General features: G+C 44.3%; 1 protein-coding gene across 9 annotated transcripts in view; it reads left to right on the forward strand.

Moving 5' to 3' along the window:
- The window catches only part of LRRC7 (leucine rich repeat containing 7), a 221160-nt gene that overhangs the window by 88102 nt on the left and 110306 nt on the right, over nucleotides 1–22752 (forward strand). For all 9 annotated transcript variants that reach the window (XM_072128545.1, XM_072128537.1, XM_072128540.1 and 6 more), the window contains one exon: nucleotides 17184–17386. In XM_072128545.1, the coding sequence (XP_071984646.1) occupies nucleotides 17184–17386 (203 nt within the window). The remainder of the gene's footprint in view (nucleotides 1–17183; nucleotides 17387–22752) is intronic.

Below are 22752 nucleotides of genomic sequence, written 5' to 3' on the forward strand. Positions count from 1 at the left end.
CGGGGCAGTATTATAGTAGTTATATTCTTGTACATAGGGGGCAGTATTATATCAGTTATATTCTTGTACATAGGGGGCAGTATTATAGTAGTTATATTCTTGTACATAGGGGGCAGTATTATAGTAGTTATATTCTTGTACATAGGGGCAGTATTATAGTAGTTATATTCTTGTACATAGGGGGCAGTATTATAGTAGTTATATTCTTGTACATAGGGGGCAGTATTATAGGAGTTATATTCTTGTACATAGGGGGCAGTATTATAGTAGTTATATTCTTGTACATAGGGGCAGTATTATAGTAGTTATATTCTTGTACATAGGGGGTAGTATTATAGTAGTTATATTCTTGTACATAGGGGGCAGTATTATAGGAGTTATATTATTGTACATAGGGGGCAGTATTATAGTAGTTATATTCCTGTACATAGGGGAAGTATTATAGTAGTTATATCCCTGTATATAGGGAGTAGTATTATAGTAGTTATATTCCTGTGCATAGGGGGCAGTATTATAGTAGTTATATCCCTGTACATAGGGTCAGTATTATAGTAGTTATATTCTTGTACATAGGGGGCAGTATTATAGTAGTTATAATCTTGTACATAGGGGGCAGTATTAAAGTAGTTATATTCTTATACATAGGGGGCAGTATTATAGTAGTTATATTCTTGTACATAGGGGGCAGTATTATAGTAGTTATATTCCTGTACATAGGGGCAGTATTATAGTAGTTATATTCTTGTACATAGGGAGCAGTATTATAGTATTTATATTCTTGTACATAGGGGGGCAGTATTATAGTAGTTATATTCTTGTACATAGGGGGCAGTATTATAGTAGTTATATTCTTGTACATAGGGGGCAGTATTATAATAGTTATATTCTTGTAGATAGGGGACAGTATTATAGTAGTTATATTCTTGTACATCGGGTGCAGTATTATAGTAGTTATATTCTTGTACATAGGGGGCAGTATTATAGTAGTTATATTCCTGTACATAGAGGGCAGTATTATAGTAGTTATATTCCTGTACATAGGGGGCGGTATTATAGTAGTTATATTCCTGTACATAGGGGGCGGTATTATAGTAGTTACATTCCTGTACAAAGGGGGCGGTATTATAGTAGTTATATTCCTGTACATAGGGGGCGGTATTATAGTAGTTATATTCCTGTACATAGAGGGCAGTATTATAGTAGTTATATTCCTGTACATAGGGGGCAGTATGATAGTAGTTATATTCTTGTCCATAGGGGGCAGTATTATAGTAGTTATATCCCTGTACATAGGGGGCAGTATTATAGTAGTTATATTCCTGTACATAGGGGGCAGTATTATAGTAGTTATATTCCTGTACATAGGGGGCAGTATTATAGTAGTTATATTCCTGTACATAGGGGCAGTATTATAGTAGTTATATTCCTGTACATAGGGGGCAGTATTATAGTAGTTATATTCCTGTACATAGGGGGCAGTATTATTGTAGTTATATTACTGTACATAGGGGGCAGTATTATTGTAGTTATATTCCTGTACATAGGGGGCAGTATTATAGTAGTTATATTCTTGTACATAGGGAGCAGTATTATAGTAGTTATATTCCTGTACATAGGGGGCAGTATTATAGTAGTTATATTCCTGTACATAGGGGCAGTATTATAGTAGTTATATTCCTGTACATAGGGGCAGTATTATAGTAGTTATATTCTTGTACATAGGGAGCAGTATTATAGTAGTTATATTCCTGTACATAGGGGGCAGTATTATAGTAGTTATATTCCTGTAAACAGGGGGCAGTATTATAGTAGTTATATTTCTGTACATAGGGGCAGTATTATAGTAGTTATATTCCTGTACATAGGGGCAGTATTATAGTAGTTATATTCCTGTACATAGGGGCAGTATTATAGTAGTTATATTCTTGTACATAGGGGCAGTATTATAGTAGTTATATTCTTGTACATAGGGGGCAGTATTATAGTAGTTATATTCCTGTACATAGGGGGCAGTATTATAGTAGTTATATTCCTGTACATAGGGGGCAGTATTATAGTAGTTATATTCCTGTACATAGGGGGCAGTATTATAGTAGTTATATTCTTGTACATAGGGGGCAGTATTATAGTAGTTATATTCTTGTACATAGGGGGCAGTATTATAGTAGTTATATTCCTGTACATAGGGGCAGTATTATAGTAGTCATATTCTTGTACATAGGGGTCAGTATTATAGTAGTTATATTCCTGTACAAAGGGGGAAGTATTATAGTAGTTATATTCTTGCACATAGGGGGCAGTATTATAGTAGTTATATTCCTGTACATAGGGGGAAGTATTATAGTAGTTATATTCTTGCACATAGGGGGGTAGTATTATAGTAGTTATATTCTTGCACATAGGGGGCAGTATTATAGTAGTTATATTCCTGTACATAGGGGGCAGTATTATAGTAGTTATATTCCTGTACATAGGGGGCGGTATTATAGTAGTTATTTTCTTGTACATAGGGGTAGTATTATAGTAGTTATATTGCTGTACATAGGGGGTAGTATTATAGTAGTTATATTCCTGTACATAGGGGGCAGTATTATAGTAGTTATATTCTTGTACATAGGGGCAGTATTATAGTAGTTATATTCTTGTACATTGGGGGCAGTATTATAGTAGTTATATTCTTGTACATAGGGGGCAGTATTATAGTAGTTATATTCTTGTACATAGGGGGGTAGTATTATAGTAGTTATATTCTTGCACATAGGGGGCAGTATTATAGTAGTTATATTCCTGTACATAGGGGGCAGTATTATAGTAGTTATATTCCTGTACATAGGGGGTAGTATTATAGTAGTTATATTCCTGTACATAGGGGGCAGTATTATAGTAGTTATATTCTTGTACATAGGGGGCAGTATTATAGTAGTTATATTCCTGTACATAGGGGGTAGTATTATAGTAGTTATATTCCTGTACATAGGGGGCAGTATTATAGTAGTTATATTCCTGTACATAGGGGGCAGTATTATAGTAGTTATATTCCAGTACATAGGGGCAGTATTATAGTAGTTATATTCTTGTACATAGGGGGCAGTATTATAGTAGTAATATACCTATACATAGGGGGCAGTATTATAGTAGTTATATTCCTGTACATAGAGGGCAGTATTATAGTAGTTATATTCTTGTACATAGGGGGCAGTATTATAGTAGTTATATTCTTGTACATAGGGGTAGTATTATAGTAGTTATATTCCTATACATAGGGGGCAGTATTATAGTAGTTATATTCCTGTACATAGGGGGCAGTATTATAGTAGTTATATTCCTGTACATAGGGGGCAGTATTATAGTAGTTATATTCTTGTACATAGGGGGCAGTATTATAGTAGTTATATTCTTGTACATAGGGGGCAGTATTATAGTAGTTATATTCCTGTACATAGGGGCAGTATTATAGTAGTCATATTCTTGTACATAGGGGTCAGTATTATAGTAGTTATATTCCTGTACAAAGGGGGAAGTATTATAGTAGTTATATTCCTGTACATAGGGGGAAGTATTATAGTAGTTATATTCTTGCACATAGGGGGGTAGTATTATAGTAGTTATATTCTTGCACATAGGGGGCAGTATTATAGTAGTTATATTCTTGCACATAGGGGGCAGTATTATAGTAGTTATATTCCTGTACATAGGGGGAAGTATTATAGTAGTTATATTCTTGCACATAGGGGGGTAGTATTATAGTAGTTATATTCTTGCACATAGGGGGCAGTATTATAGTAGTTATATTCCTGTACATAGGGGGCAGTATTATAGTAGTTATATTCCTGTACATAGGGGGCGGTATTATAGTAGTTATTTTCTTGTACATAGGGGTAGTATTATAGTAGTTATATTGCTGTACATAGGGGGTAGTATTATAGTAGTTATATTCCTGTACATAGGGGGCAGTATTATAGTAGTTATATTCTTGTACATAGGGGCAGTATTATAGTAGTTATATTCTTGTACATTGGGGGCAGTATTATAGTAGTTATATTCTTGTACATAGGGGGCAGTATTATAGCAGTTATATTCTTGTACATAGGGGGGTAGTATTATAGTAGTTATATTCTTGCACATAGGGGGCAGTATTATAGTAGTTATATTCCTGTACATAGGGGGCAGTATTATAGTAGTTATATTCCTGTACATAGGGGGTAGTATTATAGTAGTTATATTCCTGTACATAGGGGGCAGTATTATAGTAGTTATATTCTTGTACATAGGGGGCAGTATTATAGTAGTTATATTCCTGTACATAGGGGGTAGTATTATAGTAGTTATATTCCTGTACATAGGGGGCAGTATTATAGTAGTTATATTCCTGTACATAGGGGGCAGTATTATAGTAGTTATATTCCTGTACATAGGGGGTAGTATTATAGTAGTTATATTCCTGTACATAGGGGGCAGTATTATAGTAGTTATATTCTTGTACATAGGGGGCAGTATTATAGTAGTTATATTCCTGTACATAGGGGGTAGTATTATAGTAGTTATATTCCTGTACATAGGGGGTAGTATTATAGTAGTTATATTCTTGTACATAGGGGCAGTATTATAGTAGTTATATTCTTGTACATAGGGGGCAGTATTATAGTAGTAATATACCTATACATAGGGGGCAGTATTATAGTAGTTATATTCCTGTACATAGAGGGCAGTATTATAGTAGTTATATTCTTGTACATAGGGGGCAGTATTATAGTAGTTATATTCTTGTACATAGGGGTAGTATTATAGTAGTTATATTCCTATACATAGGGGGCAGTATTATAGTAGTTATATTCCTGTACATAGGGGGCAGTATTATAGTAGTTATATTCTTGTACATAGGGGGCAGTATTATAGTAGTTATATTCTTGTACATAGGGGGCAGTATTATAGTAGTTATATTCCTGTACATAGGGGGCAGTATTATAGTAGTTATATTCTTGTACATAGGGGGCAGTATTATAGTAGTTATATTCCTGTACATAGGGGGCAGTATTATAGTAGTTATATTCCTGTACATAGGGGGCAGTATTATAGTAGTAATATTCCTGTACATAGGGGGCAGTATTATAGTAGTTATATTCTTGTACATAGGGGTAGTATTATAGTAGTTATATTCCTGTACATAGGGGGCAGTATTATAGTAGTTATATTCCTGTACATAGGGGCAGTATTATAGTAGTTATATTCTTATACATAGGGACAGTATTATAGTAGTTATATACCTGTACATAGGGGGCAGTATTATAGTAGTTATATTCTTGTACACAGGGGGCAGTATTATAGTAGTTATATTCTTGTACATAGGGGGCAGTATTATAGTAGTTATATTCTTGTACATAGGGGGCAGTATTATAGTAGTTATATTCCTGTACATAGGGGGCAGTATTATAGTAGTTATATTCCTGTACATAGGGGGCAGTATTATAGTAGTTATATCCCTGTACACAGGGGGCAGTATTATAGTAGTTATATCCCTGTACACAGGGGGCAGTATTATAGTAGTTATATTCTTGTACATAGGGGGCAGTATTATATTAGTTATATTCTTGTACATAGGGGGCAGTATTATAGTAGTTATATTCCTGTACATAGGGGGCAGTATTATAGTAGTTATATTCTTGTACATAGGGAGCAGTATTATAGTAGTTATATTCCTGTACATAGAGGGCAGTATTATAGTAGTTATATTCTTGTACATAGGGGGCAGTATTATGATACTGTCTTTGATCCTTCAGTTCATAATAATAATAATAATAATATTATTTTTCTGTATTTCCGGAGCTTTCAGTCCTCGCTGCATTTTGTTGCATTAAGTTTTTCCAATGCCAATTCATTTATTTTATTTAGTCTGTAGCAGTTCTGTTATTGGTGCCGGGGAGGATGTGACACAATCTCCTCTCATTACTTGTTCCTCACTTCATTGGAAATTGGTTTGATAACGTGTGGAGCCGCTGGACGAGGCTGGAATACAGAACCTTGATAGAGAGCGATCGATTTATATGCAGCGATAACAACCCCCCCCCTCCTGCGACCCCTCCGCAGCGAGGGAGACGCCATCACACATTCATTTGTAGAGATGAAACGTGGCGTCTTTACTGCGCTCTGATGACTTTCTGTCTTGTTCGTTTGCAGGTTATCATATACACTAATTATTTCATCCAATGGCACTTAATGAGTTAGTCCGAGTCTAGATATTCATGCATCATCCACCAGCACCTGAAGGGCTCCCGGGATGGGGATCGGGGTTCCCCCATTTTTTAAGCTTTACTCCTTTATTACATTTCTTAATTACATTATCAAATAGAACAGTCATATATAAATATTTATATATTAGAGATGAGCGAGCACTAAAATGCTCGGGTACTCGTTACTCGGGTCGAACTTTTCCCGATGCTCGAGTGCTCGTATCGAATAACGAACCCCATGGAAGTCAATGGGAGACTCGAGCATTTTTCACTGAAAGAACACATTGAAGGAACACAGTGAAGAACACATTGCAGATGTTCCGAACATCTGCTAACTTATCAGAAGACACGCGCGCCGGAGGATGTTCTTCACAATAGTAAGTGAAGAACAATATATGCGAAGAACACATTGCAGATGTTTCCATACATCTGCAATGTGTTCTTCACACATAATGTTCTTCATATGCTATTGTGAAGAACACAGTTCGGCGTGCGTGTCTTCGGATAAGTTAGCAGATGTTCGGAACATCTGCAATGTGTTCTTCACTGTGTTCTTTCTGTGCCGTTGCTCCTGCTCCAGCCTCCACTCCAGCCCCCACTCCGATCCTCCATGCCCGCTCTTGTTTCGCTCCAGCCCTGCTCCGCTCCTTCATGCCCACTCCGTGATGCCCGCTCCAGCCCCCGCTCCTCTCCTCCATGCCCACTCTTGTCTCTTGTTACGCTCCAGCCCCTGCTCCACTCCTCCATGCCTGCTCCAGCCCCCGCTCCTCCATGCCCGCTCCAGGCCTGCTCCGCTCCTCCATGCCCGCTCCAGCTCCGCTCCTCCATTCCCTGCTCCTCCATGCCTGCTCGGCTCCTTCATGCCCGCTCCAGCTCCGCTCCTCCATGCCCACTCCAGTTCTGCTCCGCTCCTCCATACCTGCTCCTCCATGCCCGCTCCACTCCTCCTCCGCTCCAGCCCCCGCTCCATTTCAGCCTCCGCTCCGTGATGCCTGCTCCATTTCGCCATTTCGCTCCAGCCCTCCAGCCCCCACTCCGCTCCTCCACCATCAAGCTCGGACGAGTATACTCGCTCATCTCTAATATATATACATAAAGGTAACGACCGCTAGTATACAGGTGGCCAACCCGACGGATTCGGATAACAAGCACCGGGAAGAAGAAGGTGAACTCCGGCAGACCTTGGCGCAGAAGCGATGATGCAGGAACTCGGGCGCACTACCTTAGTCAATCGCGGCAGATTCGATCCTGTCGCTTACCCGATCCTGTCGCTTACCCAGTCCTATTGTGATCCAGTGGTGCATTGTCCAAGGAGGATTCGGGTCTGCCGCGATTCCCTAAGCATGTGAGCCCAAGTTCCTGCATCCGTCACTTCTGCGCCAAGGTCCGCCGGAGTTCACCTTCTTCTTCCCGGTGCTTGTAAGTACGTGTCTTGCGACACAATTCTAAATGTTAAATCCTGCACGTTGTCCAAATCCGTCGGGTTGTCCGATGGCCACATCCCCTGATTTTTGTGGCGTGCAAGCTGGCGCTGATGCGCCAAAATCCGATTGCGTGTGACAAAATCCCCGGTGCGATGTGGCGCAAAGCGGAAATGCGCTCTGTGGACCCTTAGAAATGGAGCCCCATTATGCTCTGTAGTACACTCTACTATAAAAGGATGGACTGTAGTGCTGTTATGGCCGTATACTCGTAGTACTTTCTGTTATATTAGCTGTTATAGTAAGTATCCTCTGTACTGCTTCATGGTGCAGTAATAGTATAGTATATAGTCATAGTATATAGTAATAGTATAGTATATAGTAATAGTCATAGTATATAGTAATAGTATATAGTAATAGTATATAGTAATAGTCATAGTATATAGTAATAGTATATAGTAATAGTATAGTATATAGTAATAGTCATAGTATATAGTAATAGTATAGTATATTGTATCTCTTAGTAGTATTCTATGTCTTACTCCCGGTTACGTATCTATGGAAACATTCATTCCAGCAGCCATAAAGTACAACATAAAGCACCAGATACATCGCAGATCATTGTGTGAGTAATCAGACCCATAAGCCGTAAAAACATAACTGCGCTGTGGTGTCCTATGACCGGACGTGGAATTTCTCCAGCTTCCCAGTACATTGTGGTATTAAAAGCTGCCACTAAGAAGCGCAGTTTATCCTGCACAAAACAAGTCCTCGTCTATTCCAAAAATGGAAAAATAAAAAAATTTGTGGCTTTTAGAACCCAGGGAGAAAAAAATCGGAAATGCAAAAAGGAAAAGTGACGCTAAGAGGTTAAAGGTTGGATGTGGTGGAGCGCGGCTCCAGGTACAGAATATAAAGGAGCTTTATCTAAAATGAGCCGAGCTCAGAGGGAAACTAATAATAGCGCGGATCCATCACTGTAATAGCGCTGTCATATCACCGAGCGCCGGCGGATGATGGCTCCGCTCTGTATGGAGAGAGGATTGTCCCGGGATGATCTGCACCGGCTCCTCGCTAATCTGTCAGTTCTATCGGCCGCGGACACAGCGCAAACTCATCTACATCCAGCACTCCGCGAGAATCTGCTGTAATATACAGGATCAATGTCACACATACCGTATAATAGACATGCTCCCTGCTTTATACAGTCAGAATGTCCCATAATGCATCTGCATGGCATCACTCCAGGGATAATACACACAGTGATGTCACAGTACAGGGATATTATACACAGTTATGTCACAGTACAGGATAATACACACAGTGATGTCACAGGACAGTGATAATACACACAGTGATGTCACAGTACAGGGATAATACACACAGTGATGTCACAGTACAGAGATAATACACACAGTGATGTCACAGTACAGGGATAATACACACAGTTATGTCACAGTACAGGGTAATACACACAGTGATGTCACAGTACAGGATAATACACACAGTGATGTCACAGTACAGAGATAATACACACAGTGATGTCACAGTACAGGGATAATACACACAGTTATGTCACAGTACAGGGTAATACACACAGTGATGTCACAGTACAGGATAATACACACAGTGATGTCACAGTACAGAGATAATACACACAGTGATGTCACAGTACAGGGATAATACACACAGTGATGTCACAGTATAGGGATAATACACACAGTGATGTCACAGTATAGGAATAATACACACAGTGATGTCACAGTACAGGATAATACACACAGTTATGTCACAGTACACGGAAAATACACACAGTGATGTCACAGTACAGGGAGAATACGCACAGTAATGTCACAGTACAGGGATAATACACCCAGTGATGTCACAGTACAGGGATAATACACACAGTGATGTCACAGTACAGAGATTATACACACAGTGATGTCACAGTACAGGGATAATACACAGTGATGTCACAGTACAGAGATTATACACACAGTGATGTCACAGTACAGGGATAATACTCACAGTGATGTCACAGTACAGGGGTAATACACACAGTGATGTCACAGTACAGGGATAATACACACAGTGATGTCACAGTACAGGGATAATACACACAGTGATGTCACAGTACAGGGGTAATACACACAGTTATGTCACAGTACAGGGATAATACACACAGTGATGTCACAGTACAGGGATAATACACACAGTTATGTCACAGTACAGGGATAATACACACAGTGATGTCACAGTACAGGGATAATACACACAGTGATGTCACAGTACAGGGGATAATACACACAGCGATGTCTCAGTACAGGGATAATATACACAGTGATGTCACAGTACAGGATAATACACACAGTGATGTCACAGTACAGGGATAATACACACAGTGATGTCACAGTACAGGGATAATACACACAGTGATGTCACAGTACAGAGATTATACACACAGTGATGTCACAGTACAGGGATAATACTCACAGTGATGTCACAGTACAGGGATAATACACACAGTGATGTCACAGTACAGGGATAATACACACAGTGATGTCACAGTACAGGGATAATACACACAGTGATGTCACAGTACAGGGATAATACACACAGTGATGTCACAGTACAGGGATAATACACACAGTGATGTCACAGTACAGGGAGAATACACCCAGTGATGTCACAGTACAGGAATAATACACACAGTGATGTCACAGTACAGAGATTATACACACAGTGATGTCACAGTACAGGGATAATACTCACAGTGATGTCACAGTACAGGGATAATACACACAGTGATGTCACAGTACAGGGATAATACACACAGTGATGTCACAGTACAGATATAATACACAGTGATGTCACAGTACAGGGATAATACACACAGTGATGTCACAGTACAGGGATAACACACACAGTGATGTCACAGTACAGGGATAATACACGCAGTGATGTCACAGCACAGAGATAATACACACAGTGATGTCACAGTACAGGGATAATACACACAGTGATGTCACAGTACAGAGACAATACACACAGCGATGTCACAGTACAGGGATAATACACACAGTGATGTCACAGTACAGAGACAATACACACAGCGATGTCACAGTACAGGGATAATACACACAGTGATGTCACAGTACAGAGACAATACACACAGCGATGTCACAGTACAGGGATAATACACACAGCGATATCACAGTACAGGGATAATACACACAGTGATGTCACAGTACGGGGATAATACACACAGTGATGTCACAGTACAGAGATAATACACACAGTGATGTCACAGTACAGGGATAATACACACAGTGATGTCACAGTACAGAGATAATACACACAGTGATGTCACAGTACAGGGATAATACACACAGTGATGTCACAGTACAGGGATAATACACAAAGTGATGTCACAGTACAGAGATAATACACACAGTAATGTCACAGTACAGAGATAATACACACAGTGATGTCACAGTACAGACATAATACAAACAGTGATGTCACAGTACAGAGATAATACACACAGTGATGTCACAGTACAGACATAATACACACAGTGATGTCACAGTACAGGGGATAATACACACAGTGATGTCACAGTACAGGGGATAATACACACAGTGATGTCACAGTACAGGGATAATACACACACAGTGATGTCACAGTACAGGGATAATACACACACAGTGATGTCACAGTACATGGATAATACACACAGTGATGTCACAGTACAGGGATAATACACACAGTGATGTCACAGTACAGATATAATACACACAGTGATGTCACAGTACAGGGATAATACACACAGTGATGTCCCAGTACAGGGATAATACACGCAGCGATGTCACAGTACAGGGATAATACACACAGTGATGTCACAGTACAGGGATAATACACACAGCGATGTCACAGTACAGAGATAATACACACAGTGATGTCACAGTACAGGATAATACACACAGTAATGTCACAGTACAGGGATAATACACACAGTGATGTCACAGTACAGGATAATACACACAGCGATGTCACAGTACAGAGATAATACACACAGTGATGTCACAGTACAGGATAATACACACAGTAATGTCACAGTACAGGGATAATACACACAGTGATGTCACAGTACAGGATAATACACACAGCGATGTCACAGTACAGAGATAATACACACAGTGATGTCACAGTACAGGATAATACACACAGTAATGTCACAGTACAGGGATAATACACACAGTGATGTCACAGTACAGACATAATACACACAGTGATGTCACAGTACAGGGGATAATACACACAGTGATGTCACAGTACAGGGGATAATACACACAGTGATGTCACAGTACAGGGATAATACACACACAGTGATGTCACAGTACAGGGATAATACACACAGTGATGTCACAGTACAGGGATAATACACTCAGCGATGTCACAGTACAGGGATAATACACACAGTGATGTCACAGTACAGGGATAATACACACAGCGATGTCACAGTACAGGATAATACACACAGTGATGTCACAGTACAGGGATAATACACACAGCGATGTCACAGTACAGAGATAATACACAGTGATGTCACAGTACAGGGATAATACACACAGTGATGTCACAGGACAGGGATAATACACACAGTGATGTCACAGTACAGGGATAATACACACAGTGATGTCACAGTACAGGGATAAAACACACAGTGATGTCACAGTACAGGGATAATACACACAGTGATGTGACAGTACAGAGATAATACACACAGTGATGTCACAGTACAGGGATAATACATACAGTGATGTCACAGTACAGGGATAATACACACAGTGATGTCACAGTACAGAGATAATACACACAGTGATGTCACAGTACAGGGATAATACACACAGTGATGTCACAGTACTCAATATTCCTGCAGCGCCTCCAGAGGTGAAGTGATGCAGTACACAGATTTCTTTGCTATCATTGGATTGTGCAGGTAACACAAGGTTTTGGGGTCACCATCACAACCTATGACACACTCAGCACCGCTATACCTGAATCCCCCCCCCCCCTCCTCCGGCTCTGCTGTACATGTATTTGAATGCCTTTATTTTACCATTTCCGGCCTAATATTTGGGATGAATATATTTCTCGTGTCTTCTTCTCGCTGTTGCGGCTTCTCGGGGCCATAAATGTGATGAATGGATCCACAATAATATTCTGCTGTAACAAGATCGTCTCCTCTGGGCACATCACACAGCAGCGTCTCCGGGACACATGTCAGGGACCGTCACTTACCACCAGCACATAAAACTAGAGATCATCTGCGGCGGAGATACAGTGCCAACCGGGAGAATTAAAGGGGATGTCCATGTCCATTAGAGACCTACATAGAATACATTCACCTTACACCTACAGCCAATGGATTTAAAGGGATTGTCCAGAGGTAGAAAAGAGGGGCTAATTTCTTCCAAAAACACCTGCCCATTGTAACTTCTCTGTATAGTGAGTGGAGCTCAACACTTCCCTTAGTTCTTTTACAAGGAAGAAGCCATGTTTTTCAATCTCAGGACAACCCCTTTAATTGGTACCATGTAATACTTTATGTGTCCAGAGGTGACACTGCAGGAGAACAGAGCACTTGCTGTTAGGTCCAACCATAGATCGATGCAAGTTACTGAGGGGCTCTGGTAACACCCTCAGTAGCCCCTCAGGTTCATTAGCATAATGTTACAAGCTTCCTGTGCTGATAGGAAGGACCCCTGAATAACAAATATAAGAAGATGCCTGGTGTCCCTGGTTTATCATGATGGGTTTTAATGGTAGATTTCCTTTAAGGAATTGAATAAATAATCCCTTTAATTGATCCTTTGTAGAACTATCTGTATCCTTGGTAACAGACAACAACCTCTGTGTAGTCTGACCCTGCAGTTACACTCCCCCCTACCAGATGTATGTAAGAGACAGTAAGGAAAAGTTACAATAAAGCAATGACTGCAGGATCCGACTACAATGTATTTATTTGTTGTCTGTTTCCATGGAGACAAATGTAACAGATTTCCATCCTTCATTACAATGTCCTTTTTAAAGAGATTCACTGGATGATGGGAGTCTTCATCCGCTGCTAATACTGGGCAGTGAGATGGACCACATATACACCCCCGAGGAGGAGATACAGGAGGGGGCACCGAAACAAGATCCCAAATCTGCAGGTTACACACAACAAATCTGACGGCTTTATCTATACATCAAATACATTATATCTATCAATTCACAAAATGCCAAGAGATTGAACAAAAGAGGAATCGGAACCACATCAGAATGATTTCATTATTTTTCAGGAACTCAGCAGGAAGGTTGTTCCAGACATCTCAGAAAACAGGTGTAGGTCTGTTCCGATCCTTCTGTTCCTTCTCGTTATCCCTTAGAGACTGGATGGTGTTGAGCTCAGGACCCTGTGGGGGTCATATCGTTGCCTCCTGTGGGGGTCATATCGTTGCCTCCTGTGGGGGTCACATCGTTGCCTCCTGTGGGGGTCATATCGTTGCCTCCTGTGGGGGTCATATCGTTGCCTCCTATGGGGGTCATATCGTTGCCTCCTGTGGGGGTCATATCGTTGCCTCCTGTGGGGGTCATATCGTTGCCTCCTATGGGGGTCATATCGTTGCCTCCTATGGGGGTCATATCGTTGCCTCCTATGGGGGTCATATCGTTGCCTCCTGTTGGGGTCATATCGTTGCTTCCTGTGGGGGTCACATCGTTGCCTCCTATGGGGGTCATATCGTTGCCTCCTGTGGGGGTCATATCGTTGCCTCCTGTGGGGGTCATATCGTTGCCTCCTGTGGGGGTCACATCGTTGCCTCCTGTGGGGGTCATATCGTTGCCTCCTGTGGGGGTCATATCGTTGCCTCCTGTGGGGGTCATTTCGTTGCCTCCTGTGGGGGTCATATCGTTGCCTCCTGTGGGGGTCACATCGTTGCCTCCTATGGGGGTCATATCGTTGCCTCCTGTGGGGGTCATATCGTTGCCTCCTGTGGGGGTCATATCGTTGCCTCCTGTGGGGGTCATATCGTTGCCTCCTGTGGAGGTCACATCGTTGCCTCCTGTGGGGGTCATATCGTTGCCTCCTGTGGAGGTCACATCGTTGCCTCCTGTGGGGGTCATATCGTTGCCTCCTGTGGGGGTTATATTGTTGCCTCCTGTGGGGGTCACATCGTTGCCTCCTGTGGGGGTTATATTGTTGCCTCCTGTGGGGGTCACATCGTTGCCTCCTGTGGGGGTCACATCGTTGCCTCCTGTGGGGGTCACATCGTTGCCTCCTGTGGGGGTCACATCGTTGCCTCCTGTGGGGGTCACATCGTTGCCTCCTGTGGGGGTCACATCGTTGCCTCCTGTGGGGGTCATATCGTTGCCTCCTGTGGGGGTCATATCGTTGCCTCCTGTGGGGGTCATATCGTTGCCTCCTGTGGGGGTCACATCGTTGCCTCCTGTGGGGGTCATATCGTTGACTCCTGTGGGGGTCACATCGTTGCCTCCTGTGGGGGTCATATCGTTGACTCCTGTGGGGGTCACATCGTTGCCTCCTATGGGGGTCACATTGTTGCCTCCTGTGGGGGTCACATTGTTGCCTCCTGTGGGGGTCATATCGTTGCCTCCTGTGGGGGTCATATCGTTGCCTCCTGTGGGGGTCACATCGTTGCCTCCTGTGGGGGTCACATCGTTGCCTCCTGGCAGTTTCTGAATACATGTGGTAGGAAGGTTGTTCCAGACATCTTGGTGAATGAAATTCTACATCTATGGATGTAGTTCTACTCCAATCCTTCTATCTGTAGGATGTTGAGCTCGGGGCTCAGTGGAGGTCACCACTTCCAGGACTCCTGGTTAACCCTTACACTGATAGTTCCCCATGACTTTGGGTGTTCTGTATCTTTCTCCTGCTGCAGAATACACGTTTAACATTGTTTCCAGTCCTGCCTAAAACTTTTGCACATAATTGTACTGCACACCCCAGGTTTATAGGGCGCACGATGCTCCTGTAACCTCCTGGTAGGTATAGATCCTGCACCTGCCCCCATAGATATCATCCGGTGATTGTCTGTACAGTATGTGAGTGGGGCAATTATTCTGTGACATCTCCTCAGAGACGTCTCCATGCACGGGGGGCGGGGGATGGGGGGGCTCACATCAATGCTCCGCAGCTATTTTCATTAGGCAGAGTGTCTATGATTATCCCTACATCATTACGTAGGGAGCGTCTGCGCGGCTGTCGTGATAATTCATAACATCCACTCCAAGTCTATTACAATGAGGAGAATCGAGCTCTTAAGACGGAGCCGTAATTGCTTCAGGTGCGACGAACGCAGTAAATTTATCCCGCCGCACATTCAGCATCTGCCTCCCCAGACTCCCGAGCGAGGTCTCCGGATACACAGATTCATCCTCCGAGAGATCAAGTATCTATGTGTAGGGATCCGGCTCCTCTATACGTGGGGACATCGGCAGGTTGGACCTCGAAGGCTCCTGATGTCGCCCAACCGATTCTCCATTTTCTTAAAGGACCTCATCCCGGGGCAGATTTACCATTTACTTACCTTTAAGTGTTGGACGGCTCTCTGGCGGCCATTTTGAACCACTGAAACTTGGACGGGAAGTTGAGACTTGATGACACGGAGAACGGAGATGTCCCCGTGTGACCTCCATCTTTTATTAGAGGCAATCGGGGCTAATAACAGCCTCCCGGGAGATGATTGGCTGTAATCAGTCATAGTGTAGAGGCCGGGAGAGGTGCGTCGCACTGATCGGCACTAATGAGCCTCCCCTACCCATGATAAATACCCCTGCCTGTGATAAATACCCCTGCCTGTGATAAATACCCCTGCCCATGATAAATACCCCTGCCCATGATAAATACCCCTGCCCATGATAAATACCCCTGTCCATGATAAATACCCCTGCCCGTGATAAATACCCCTGCCCCTGATAAATACCCCTGCCCATGATAAAGACAGATACCTCTTAGGTCGCCTCTACGTTTAAAGGGACTGTGTAAACACGTCTGTCCATGCAGACTGCAGGCAGTGTTAGCTATAGTCCTTGGAGAGATGTATCATCAGACCATTGTGTATGTTGTTAGTAGCAGCAGGACTGTGAAATATGGATTTATATTCCACAATTGTATCTTCTCTAAGTGCACTGGTAGGGGGCAGGGGGTGTCCTCACACTTCTGAGCTCTTAACTTGCTGCATGGGGCTTCTCCACAGTCTCTCCCCTCTGGAGACCCCTGTAGCATTCCAGGATTGTACCTCCTTTCAGTCCACAGGGGTATGTGCTCACAATGCTGTGCTCTGTGCTGTCTGCCACCAGGATAAGGTTTGTCCCCGGATAGCTGTGCAATCATAACTTTGTGTATGTTGTGAGTAGCAGCAGGACTGTGAAATATGTCATGGGAAGATGTCTTACTGACCACATGAACGGAGCAGGAGACGAGGGTCCTCCATGTTTTATAGCTGTTCTCTCTTTCATCTTTCAGTGCAGTGCCTGGAGATGACGACCAAGAGGAAGATCATCGGGCGGCTTGTTCCGTGCAGATGTTTCCGAGGAGAAGAAGAGATAATATCGGTTCTGGATTATTCCCACTGCAGCCTACAGCAGGTGCCAAAGGAGGTGTTCAGCTTCGAAAGGACATTGGAGGAACTTTACCTGGATGCCAATCAAATAGAAGAATTACCCAAGGTAACTATTCCATCCATTCCTTCCATCCATTCCTTCCAGACGTGTCCATAGATTGTTGAACTTTTTGTCCAACTTTTTTGGGTAGACTTGGAATGGTGAAAACTTTCATAGACCAGTAGACAAGTTACTTCAACACAAACATGTCCAACAGCCGGTGGAATAGCGGTGGCTTTGGTTTGGTCGGTTGTCAGTTGCCATAAAGTAAAGAAAGTGGTGGGACTATTACTAACTTGGCTTTGGGTTCTTGTGAATTTGAGATGCAGCTGATCCCACGTAGGTTTGGATCATGGTCTCCCCCTCTTGCTAAATTAAAACCCTGACAGCACCAGAGGGTCTAGACATTGGAGATCCTTGTTGTAGATGTGTGGTGGCCAAACACAACATCTTATGAAAGGTTTCCAAGCCCAGAACCGCATGATCACCACAAACCTAAAGAAATGTTACTTGTGCACATGCAATGGAACGTATTTACTCAGGAAGTGGTGGAGATCTTTTGGTGTCTTCTTCTGATTGGATCATCTTATGTAACTTCTTGTTCTTGTGAAGGGTTGAGTTATGACATTTTTGAATGACACTGTTGTAGAAGTAACTATTGTATTGTTATTGCCAGGTAGGTCATGACATCTATAAGAAGATGTCCCGTCATTTGCCCTGATGGTTGGTCATGATGGGCCACCGGGAAGCCACTCACACCCATGGTGTGCCAATACAGGGGTAGCAAATAGTTTGAAGGAAAACCTAGCTCCAACCTTTTCTCCGTCCTTGGTCTCGATCCTCACGATGACCATATGTTTAATAGGACTTTATAGAACCATCTGTTCTAGCGACACATCATCTCCAGCTTCCCGCTCACCCTCGTCACTCGTGCACGTGCCTGGCAATGTAGCAGATGGATCATTTGATACAACGCTTCTCCAGAGACCTCCCATAGTGCTCCCGAATGTCCAGTCCGCCCCCATGAAATGAAGAGTGATCGCTCGCTTGTTGCCTTCAGGTCGTTAAACCTGGAAGCCGCAGTTTATTGCGTATTCGAGTCACAGCTCAAAGGATGAAATAGAAAGACTACAAGACACGACACCAACCACCAAGGTGACCTCATCCCTGCTTAGTAGAACATTCTGCACAGTCATTACCTGGAGCGGGAAGGAAGCGAGAAGGAAGCGGGAGGGAAGCGGAGGGAAGCGGGAGCGAAGCGGGAAGGAAGCGGAGGGAAGCGGGAGGGAACCGGGAAGACAGCGGGAAGGAAGCGGAGGGAAGCAGGAGGGAAGCAGAAGGAAGCGGGAAGGAAGCGGAGGGAAGCGGAGGAAAGCGGGAGGAAACCGGGAGGGATGCGGGAGCGAAGCGGGAAGGAAGCGGAGGGAAGCGGGAGGGAAGCGGAGGGAAGCGGGAGGGAAGCGGAGGGAAGCAGGAGGGAAGCAGAAGGAAGCGGGAAGGAAGCGGAGGGAAGCGGGAGGGAAGCGGAGGAAAGCGGGAGGAAACCGGGAGGGAAGCGGGAAGGAAGCGGAGGGAAGCGGGGGGGAAGTGGGAAGGAAGCAAAAGGGAAGCGGGAGGGAAGCAGAGGAAAGAAGGAGGGAAGTGGAGGAAAGAAGGAGGGAAGCGGGAGGGAAGCAGAGGGAAGCGGGACGGAAGCGAGAGGGAAGCGAGAGGGAAGCGGGAAGGAAGCGGGACGGAAGCGAGAGGGAAGCCATCTTCACCAGGCACCTACAGCTTATTCCTATAAAAATAGAAACACATCGTCGGCAGTGAGTTTTTGTAACATTTTTGTCTCTGCATCCACATGACATGACGCTGCATACAAATCAGCCGCTTCCCCCGCGAGTTTTCTCCTGTCCTGATTGTTTTGCTTCAAGATGCTTTATGCATTTTTATGAAGATTCTGAAGGTTCTTCCGAGTCGTATTTTATGCTTTGAAGATTTTTTTGATTTTTTTTTTCCCCCTGTCTGGCCGTGAAATCTCATACACAGCGATGTCGGGTTCAAACAAACCAGGATGTGGCAGAAATTTCATTTATTTCCCCAATTTCCTCATCTCCGCATACTAGACATGATATTGTTACAAATGCAACGCAAATCATCTAATGTTGTAACCGAGGGACTCGCGAAGCTAAGCCCCCCCCCCCTTGCTGATAATTCACACGCTGTGTCAGTTTTTCTGTGTTTCTTTTAAATTTCAGGTTTGGCTTTTAAATAGTTACTAACAAGTTATCTGATTGCCATGTGTTCCCTCAATCAATGGGGGGGGGGCGGGTCTCCTCCACTGTTGAAAACCTACTTTTTGTGCTCATTGTAAGATTTTTCTGATTTATCCAGATGTTGATAAAAGGCCCTAATTTCTGTGTCATGGTTGCAAAAAGTTTCTAATTTTGCCTAAAGGGAACCGGTCACCACACAGCTGGTGGCAGGGTCACATAGAGCCCCGCTACCGTATATACTCATGTATAAGTCTAGTTTTTCAGCACAAAAAAAGTGCAGAAAAACCTCACCTCGGCTTATACACGAGTCAATAAAAACAATAAACTTACATACTCACCTTTCGGCGCCCCCGATGCTCCCGTCCCCATGGCTGCTCTTCTGTCTTCTCTATGGTGTATAAGCTGCACTCTCCCGGCCGGCAGAGCGCATGGACACATACAGGGCCGATTCTAGCTCCCTGACACTGTGTGACTGACGCTGTGTGACTGACGCTGTGTGACTGACGCTGTGTGACTGACGCTGTGTGACTGACTACAGGATCTAAGAGGCATTAGTGGCATCTAGTACCTTATAGATGACAATCTCTTCCATCAGGAGGACTTTATTCCGGGTTCTCCAATCCATGACGTATCACTGCTGAGTTCACGGCCGGATATCTTCAGCTCCGTGCAGCATCTCCACCCGGCGTCCCTAAAAATACCACAGTCACTTACAGTATGAAGTCTCCTGGATAACAACACTGCCTAAATGCACTGAGTTGCCGCCATGTGATTGGCTGATTAGAAATTAAGTGTTAACGAGCAGTTGGACAGGTGTACCTAATAAAGTGGCCGGTGAGTGTATACATACATACATACAAATACCTATGTACATGAATGGACACTTCCCTTTACACTCCCCCTCTTGTTGGGGACTCGACAATTAAAATTTGAGGGAAGTGTCCCTGGTAGTGATATTTATCATTATATTGCATAACAATTTATAGAACTACCAGCATCCCATTACAATACTACAGGGGGCTGGCAGGCTATATACTACAGGGGGCTGGCAGGCTATATACTACAGGGGCTGGCAGGCTATATACTACGGGGAGCTGGCAGGCTATATACTACAGGGGGCTGGCAGGCTATATACTACAGGGGGCTGGCAGGCTATATACTACAGGGGCTGGCAGGCTGTATACTACAGAGGGCTGGCAGGCTATATACTACAGGGGGCTGGCAGGCTATATACTACAGGGGGCTCGCAGGCTATATACTACAGGGGGCTGGCAGGCTGAATACTGCAGGGGGCTGGCAGGCTGTATACTACAGAGGGCTGGCAGGCTATATACTACAGGGGGCTGGCAGGATATATACTACAGGGGGCTGGCAGGCTATATACTACAGGGGGCTGGTAGGCTGTATACTGCAGGGGGCTGGCAGGCTATATACTACAGGGGCTGGTAGACTATATACTACAGAGGCTGGGAGACTATATACTACAGGGGGCTGGCAGGCTATATACTACAGGGGGCTGGCAGGCTATACACTACAGGGGGCTGGCAGGCTTTATACTACAGGGGGCTGGCAGGCTATATACTACAGGGGGCAGGATATATACTACAGGGGCTAGCAGGCTTTATACTACAGGGCGCTGGCAGGCTGTATACTACAGGGGGCTGGCAGGCTACATACTACAGGGGCTGGCAGGCTGTATACTACAGGGGGCTGGCAGGCTATATACTACAGGGCTGGCAGGCTATATACTACAGGGGGCTGGCAGGCTATACACTACAGGGGGCTGGCAAGCTATATACTACAGGGGGGCTGGCTGGCTATAAACTACAGGGGGCTGGCAGGCTATACACTACAGGGGGCTGGCAGGCTATATACTACAGGGGGCTGGCAAGCTATATACTACAGGGGGCTGGCAGGCTATATACTACAGGGGGCTGGTAGGCTGTATACTGCAGGGGGCTGGCAGGCTATATACTACAGGGGGCTGGTAGGCTATATACTACAGGGGCTGGCCGGCTATATACAAAGGGGGGCTAGCAGGCTATATACTACAGTGGACTGGCAGGCTATATACTACAGGGGGCTGGTAGGCTATATACTACAGGGGGCTGGCAGGCTATATACTACAGGGGGCTGGTAGGCTGTATACTGCAGGGGGCTGGCAGGTTATATACTACAGGGGCTGGTAGGCTATATACTACAGACGCTGGGAGACTATATACTACAGGGGGCTGGCAGGCTATATACTACAGGGGGCTGGCTGGCTATATTCTACAGGGGGCTGGCAGGCAATATACTACAGGGGGCTGGTAGGCTGTATACTGCAGGGGGCTGGCAGGCTATATACTACAGGGGGCTGATAGGCTATATACTACAGGGGCTGGCCGGCTATATACAAAGGAGGGCTGGCAGGCTATATACTACAGGGGGCTGGCAGGCTGTATACTACAGGGGGGCTGGCAGGCTATATACAAAGGGGGGCTGGCAGGCTATATACTACAGGGGGCTGGTAGGCTATATACTACAGGGGGGCTGGCAGGCTATATACTACAGGGGGGCTGGCAGGCTATATACTACAGGGGGCTGGCTGGCTATATTCTACAGGGGGCTGGCAGGCTATATACTACAGGGGGCTGGTAGGCTGTATACTGCAGGGGGCTGGCAGGCTATATACTACAGGGGGCTGGTAGGCTATATACTACAGGGGCTGGCCGGCTATATACAAAGGGGGGCTGGCAGGCTATATACTACAGGGGGCTGGTAGGCTATATACTGCAGGGGGCTGGCTATATACTACAGGAGGCTAGCAGGCTGCATATTAAAGGGGGCTGGCAGGCTATAAACTACAGGGGGCTGGAAGGCTAGATACTACAGGGGATTGCTGGCTATATACTACAGAAGGCTGGCTGGCTGCATACTAAAAGGGGCTTGCAGGCTATACACTACAGGGGGCTGGCACGCTATTTACTACAGGGGGATGGCAGGCTATATACTACAGGGGGATGGCAGGCTATATACTACAGGTGGCTGGCTATTCACAAAGGGGGGATGGCTGGCTATATACTACAAGGGACTGTCTATATACTACTGGGGGATGGCTATATACTACTGGGTGGCTGTGACCAATGCATTTCCCACCCTCGGCTTATACTTGAGTCAATAGGTTCTCCCAAT

Source organism: Engystomops pustulosus, chromosome 10 (genome assembly GCF_040894005.1).
Source record: "Engystomops pustulosus chromosome 10, aEngPut4.maternal, whole genome shotgun sequence".
Classification (NCBI taxonomy): Eukaryota; Metazoa; Chordata; class Amphibia; order Anura; family Leptodactylidae; genus Engystomops; species Engystomops pustulosus.